Here is a 7,029-nt window from a genome sequence, read left to right on the forward strand (position 1 = left end):
CCAACACACACTATATGCCAATCAGCCAGGGCTCATCTGGATTCTGGGTTGTGCTGGCTGGCTGATGGCACCATGCTGAGCTAACGCACTAGCACGCACGCATGCATGCATCTTACAGAGCGCAGTGATTTGTGCTGTGAATCTGAAACAGACCTATTGAAAGACGAGTAATGCCCGGCGCTTGACAACCGTGCTAATTGACTAGCCCCCTCCCCAGTAATGAAAGTAAACGTTTTCACCCCTCCATTTTTATCTTTTCAATCATTCCCTGACAGCTCTCCTCTTGTCCCACACTCATCCCATCCTCTTCCTCATATCACTCTTCATCACCTCCATCTCCTTCTCCCTCTCTCCTTGCCCCCCCCCCCCCCAATACTCATACATGTAATCATTCATTAGAACCAAGGCAGTTGTCCATTAGGCAAAGCAGCCATTTTGGAAATTGCAGCAAATCTTCCATGAAAAGACATTTCCTCTAATGCGGTAGTCACGCTTGGAGGGAGAAGGAGAGGAAGATGGCAAAGGAGCGAAAGAAAGACGAGTGGGCAGAGATGGAGAGAGGAGAAAAAGAGGAGAGGGAGGAAAGTGAAGGAGAAAGATAGAGAGTGAGCCCCCCGGCCATAAAGCCACCAAGCGGAAAGCAAGCCTGCTGTTTGATTATAGAGTGACACCATCATGGAGAGAAGGAGGGAGGGAGGGATTGATGGAAGGAGAGAGGAGGGAAAGTGTTTTAGAGGCAAGCAGAAGGGATGAAGAGGAGGCGGGAGGGAAAGAGATGGAGAGAGAAAAAAAAAAAACAGGGAATGATTTGAGCGGGCCGAGATAGAGGCAGTAAAATTAGCCCCCATCACTTCACTTACTAAGACGCTCTATGACACGCTAGGATTAAAAACATGCACACAGTCATGAGATGTGTGAACAGACACACATGCATCGGACAGATGGTGTGTGTCCCCCATCTGAAAGTGTGGCTCTAATTTGAGTAAAGTGGTAGATACCTCCTTAACCAATTAGAAGCCCCATATCTAAGGCCTTGAATCAGAGGCTGTGACTGTTTGTCTCGCACACTCATTAGTGTGTGTGTGTGTATTGGTGTGTCCCGTGGGATCGCTGAAGAACATTAAAACTGATAAAAGAGGTGGGAAATGACAAATCCACTCCGAGTGGTGCGCCGCCGAGTATGTGACTTCTTTTCTCCCACAATGCCGCTGTTCATCTCCATCTCCATCTCATCACCGATCAAAGACAGACCTGTCTCTCCTATTACCAACCATTCATCTCACTGCCGCTCGCTGCTGCTTAATGCGCCTCCCTCTAAAGCTGACACATTTGTCACCAGACCAAACTAAGCGTAATCCATCGTAGCATTTTTTTTCCCTTTCTCTCCCACAATGTATGATATACTGAATTTGAAAAAAAAGAAACATATTCTGTCCAATTTCCTCAATGTCTCGAAAATGGCTTTATGCTCTCTTGAAGAAGAAGCATTTTGAAGAAACTGCACAATGATACGGACCCATCTGTAGAATCAATAAATAATACAGCCATGACAACAACAGGGCCTGGAAAATGTTACACTAACAATACAAAACAGTTACACAACACATAAGTGGCTTTGGACATCCAGAGATGTTCTTTAAAGCAAATCACATAAACGTCAGACTGGCTGTCCCTGTCATTTAAAATGGCAACTTGTGAGCTTACAAAGCCATTATACTAAAAGATAGAAACAAAAGTAGAGCTAAAAACAATAATAAGATTTTTATTAGTTGATATTCAAATGCTAAATTGCAGAATTTTGATAATCGGTTAAAGTTATCTACTTCGGCCTTCTTTGCTTCCAGGTTCTCAAATGTGGATATTATTCCTTGGTGTTTTTATGATCATAAATTGAACATATTGGAATATATGAATGTCCTTTGCAGTGTTAGTCGAATGAAACAAGCTATTTAAATATGTCCACGCATGCTCTGCACTTTTTACTATTTTCTGTCACTCCTTTTGTTTGTTGCAGGCCAAAATATTGGCTCGTATATTTGTTTCCATAATCAAATGAAAGCGTAAACCAACATGACAGTAACTGTCTGTCACAACTCGACTGAGAAAGCTCATCTTTATGTGCTTTGAATCCAGCTGATGGAAACGGTCCTAATGCACATTTTTATTTTTGCAGCATTTAAAACGTTTGTGCAAAATTCACTTGACAGCTGGATGACAACACCGCTGCGGAGAGATGCTGGAGCTCAACACTAGAACGGTTCCTGCTGCTGCACAGTCGAGGATTCGTAGGTAGAGGCTCTCCTCTTTTCCGTTTCTCACAGTTATCAACACACCTACAAACCACTTCCTCCACAAAGCTTTGCAGAAACAAGGTGTGTCGAGACACGTATACACACCGACTGGGGCTGTTTATCTCCACCACACTGACAATACGCACAGCTGATCTCAAAGCTATGTGCATGCGACACTGCGCCAAGAAATCCCTCACCGTCGCTCTGTAAACACAGATGATCTTTTTCCACCCTTTCTCTGGCCTCTTCACCACACTGCCCTCAAGAACAAATGCCCTTAAACAAGCATTACCACAGTGACACAAGAAAGACAAAACAAGAGGAGGACACAAGGACTCGGACTGAAGAGAAAAAGCAGGAAATGAGAAAGAAAAAAAGAACAAAAACAGGAAGGGAAACGGAGAGTGTGATTCTAGTTTTTCTTCAAAGCCCCTCATTGCAGCGATTCACTTCTCTTTTTCTGTGGAAGTGGAGCAGTGTGTAATATGGAGCAGCGTTGTTTCTCTTCAGTGTGCTATTAAGCGTGTAGTCCCTTGTTTCTCCTGTCAGGAGTGATAGGATAGTCGATTATACCGGAGGCAAAGGGATCCTCTCCCATGCATGCATATACCTAGACCTCTCATCTGCTCTGCCTTCCCTGTCTCTTTCGGTTCCCCTGGCCTCTTCAGGTATACACACATAAATATGCACCCCGTACAATTTTTTAGGCTTTGAAACAGTGCTCACAAAGTGATGAAAGGCCGTTTATCCTGCTTCCACTGTGATATCTCGGCTCGCCATGCTGAATGGCCGGACGCGTTATCACCTCTGACCAGGGGAAACCACGGGAATCAGGACAGACGCCAGCAGCGAATACCAGCGCTGGTGTGTGTGTGTGTGTGTGTGTGTGTGTGTGTGTGTGTGTGTGTGTGTGTGTGTGTGTGTGTGTGTGTGTGTCCCAGCAGTAATAATCACCCGGATTAGAGCGGAGCCAAACCCCCGCAGGGTCCCCCCCCACCGACCCAGCCCAGCCTGCAGTTGTGATCCCCAGTTTGAGCAGCTATGGGAAGCAGAGCAGCCGGTCCCACATCCCCAATGCGTCTGGCTGCTAGACAGAGAGGCAGAGAGGCGAAAAAACACCGCTTTCTTATTTTAACCTCCCACATATTTCTACCCCCCCCTTTTATACTATTGATCACTCATAGCCAAATCAAAACGCATAACGAGCTCAGGCAATACAAAGACACACAACATATTCAACAAGCATACCCTTTAACCACAAGGGTGCAGTGAAATGGAAGCTGATACAGCCGTCAATATGTCTGAGTGAGGGATGCAATGTGTTGGCAACAACAATGGGGAGGCGCGGGAGAAGAAATGGGTTAGCCTATAACTTAATAATAATAATAATAATAATGCGTGTCTGGATACCTCGCAGTCGATGCAAGGCATTATTGCTGTGGAAATGTTGCCCAGATGTATTACACTGCCCCGTGCCTGAAATAAATTCAGCCGAAACTCAGAATGTTATTCAGTGGAAAACGCAGGGCACCCTGATATTATTAGCACCCATCAACAATTGACAGAGGCACTGTTGAGCTCCTGTGGCATCTGTCACAGCGCAGCGTTGAAATGTCGATAAACGTTTTGTCTCTCAGCATCTACTATCAACCCACCACCTCAGCAAGATGCACGCCATCCTTGACATTCTTCTCATGATTTAAAAACCATACCAACATTGTCCCACACAGTGAGGAGAAGGACCTTTGATTTGAAGACAACACAACAACCAGGGACATCCATTAAGATCCTGTGGGAACTTTAATGGGTTTGTGGTATTCAGTTATGGAGGTTATAATAACACCAGTATAATGCCTTCTGTTGTACTTTATCTTCTCTGGTATACATGAATTACATCAAACAAAATAGTTGTGCAGTCATGATAAGTTTTCATATATTGTGAGAAGAAATGCTTTTAAAATGTACCATCAAATTAGGCCTATTATTGATGTCTCTCCAGAGGAATGAACCTGCATTAAAAGCTGTTTTCTTACACCAGATACAGATGTAAGAAGCAGAACTGTTAAGAAATGTTAATCCTTTCATGAAGTTCGATTTCATTTAGTTAAATGTGATTAGATCATCTTTATCTGATCCTACAGAGACACTGTGCGAGTCTACAGTGACCTTATTGTACCTTCAGGTGAATTTTCCCTTCCGTGGCACCGTTTTAAACGACATATATTTACAGAAATGCTGTTTAAAAGTTTTAGAGGTAAAATCTTTTTTTTTTTTTTAAATATGTTACTATAGACCAATTTCTGACATTTCCTAAACCTCACACCTCGAAATTCTTCAATAAATCAAACCACCTCTGAGTGTTTTTCTTACCTTAGATTTTTCTGTTTGTTCTCCTTCTTGTTGAGGACCCCCGGCACACAGTTGGTGAGCTCGGTCCAGTCGGCGTGCAAGCCGCAGCTCCAGCCGGTGGAGAACCGGGAGAAGAGCCAGGTCTCCTTGCGGTTCGGCCGATAGCAGGTACACTTCTTCTGGCCCGGTCTGCAGTCGCAGGGGACCTCCAGGCGGACATTCTGGACCAGGTGCCTCCCGAAGGTAGTCCCACCGGTCTTCTGGATGTGCAGAAACACGATCACGTCCTCCCCTTTGATTTGGAAATCGATTGTCCTCTCCAGGTCCCTGACGGGGAAGTAGTATTTCTTAACGTAGTGGGGGTCCGGAGTGGGGAAGATGTCCCCCTCGTCTTCTTCCGTGAAATAACCGTGCGGGGAGCCGAAATTGATCACCCCGGGAGCCACGTACTGATAGAGGATCAGCATGAAACACACGGATCCGACGACGATCAACAAGAATTTGCTGCTCCTCTCGACCATGTTCCTTCCAAGTGCGGCTCCTACAGTACGCTACCATTTCCCAGTCAAGCCGACAACAGGGAGCGGGGCGCTCGGCTTCTGCATGCTCGCTCTCTCTCTCCTCCTCCGCCAAAGAAGGATTCGTTTTCTGGGGCTCAAGAGTGACTCATTCCGCTTCGAGACGACCGGCGAAGTTGGCTCATCGTGCACCGAGACCGCTCAACACCGTGAAAGACGCATTGTAACTCGCTGAAAGCCCCCCCGCAGACGACCCTCCCCCGTTTACTTTACTTTGGGTTTCCAGTCTACACAAACAGGCACACTGCATCACCATGGAGCTATGTACCCAGGATGCAGCGCGAATCCTACCTTTTCAAGGTCTCTCGCTCTCTTGCTCTCTCGCTCTCTCTCTCTCTCTGAAAACCGAGTGAAAAGGAGAGTCACTTTAATTTATTGGTTGACACGTAACGACCGCGTCATCCACTAGTAGCCAATAGCTGGTGGCCTTACAGATAGATTACAACACATTCCTCTTTACGCAAACTAAAAGTTGAATTCTTAAGTAATAAAGCACAATTTAACACACGTGTTTTGCTGCTGTACAGTCTGTACTTGGTCTAGTTAAAATACTTGTAATAGACATTTTGCTCTATAACTGGCATTACATTTACATACAGTTTTCTAAAAATGTGGTTCTTAACTATATGCTTTAATAACATTACGTTTTAACAAGTCACAAACATTTCAGTTTTTCAGAATTTAATTTCCTGCTTTATTTGTACTCCATCAGTTTAGCTCTATTTACTACTTTGCAGATCAAGTTAGAAGTTATACAAAACCTACAATGAGCGTATTAAATAAAACACATATTTTGGTATCTACAATGACAAATTGCAACCTCTACATCATAATAAGACGTAAGCAATTAGAAAATACATTTTAAGTTATAGTTTAGGCTGTATATTCCCATTCGTGATCCAATTGAAATTTTGGAATGAATTCCATCAATTAAGAAAGTTACCAAAAGATTTTAGGGCAACCCAAGCATGTTCAATTCAAAACCTGCATTTTTAGAGTTCTTGGATTCTCAATTCAAGACGTCTAATGTTTTGCCCGAAACATGCAATCATGTAGGGAAATTACCATCTTCTTTAAATGTGTATTTTTAAAGGTGTTGGGAAATTGGGAAATAGTGACTTTTTGGTGGGAAATATAGGTACATTTCAATGCAAGATAAATTATTCTATTTTGCTTCATATGTGATTTAATGCAGGCTACATTGACCTTTCATTGTTTGTCTTTTTTGCTCTATATGCATACAAATCAAACATGGAAAACAAACAAACAAAGTTAGAAATAACTTCAAAAAGATTATGAACTTCTCAAGAAACGTTTTTCTTAGCCAGTAAAGCCCCTAGAAACACATCCTTGTACAGCAATACAGACACAATAAGTAGCCTGAGAATAAACATTATCAGTAAAAGCAAACACATTGCTCTCAAATTAAAAAAAGTAATTGTAATGCACGCAAAATAGTGGCCGTTTCTATTTGAAGTCTACTGTATGTGGAACTTGTTGAATTCATAGAGAAATTAAGAGCGAAAGTATTAATAAAAGCTCATTTTTAGCTATTGTGAAATCAGTGAATTATTCCCTTTGAATGCAATTTATTTATTCAGAGTGCAAGAAAATCAAAATTGCAAAATAGGAGGCAACACAAACGTAGGAATCTGTTTGCGTATTGCAAAGCGCCAAACTAATTCTTTTAACAGAAAGCTCAAGTGTCCGACAACCATGAGATCAACCAATACCTGTTAGCTCACGTTGCTTCTCGCGTTGCTGCCGCTGGTGGTCAGCACTGAGACCTGCTGCTGCTTCTTCTTAATGCA

At 43.2% G+C, this 7,029-nt stretch overlaps 1 protein-coding gene across 1 annotated transcript in view; it reads right to left on the bottom strand.

Moving 5' to 3' along the window:
- Positions 1-5,539, bottom strand: part of hs6st1a (heparan sulfate 6-O-sulfotransferase 1a) — a 53,902-nt gene extending 48,363 nt beyond the window's left edge. Inside the window, exon 1 of the mRNA XM_068717948.1 lies at positions 4,662-5,539. Within this exon, the coding sequence (XP_068574049.1) occupies positions 4,662-5,161 (500 nt within the window). The 5' untranslated portion in view covers positions 5,162-5,539. The remainder of the gene's footprint in view (positions 1-4,661) is intronic.
- Positions 5,540-7,029: the final 1,490 nt, after the last annotated feature.

Source organism: Cebidichthys violaceus, unplaced genomic scaffold (assembly GCF_023349555.1).
Source record: "Cebidichthys violaceus isolate CVI_PGR_0920_01 unplaced genomic scaffold, fCebVio1.0.p SCAF_22, whole genome shotgun sequence".
NCBI lineage: Eukaryota > Metazoa > Chordata > Actinopteri > Perciformes > Stichaeidae > Cebidichthys > Cebidichthys violaceus.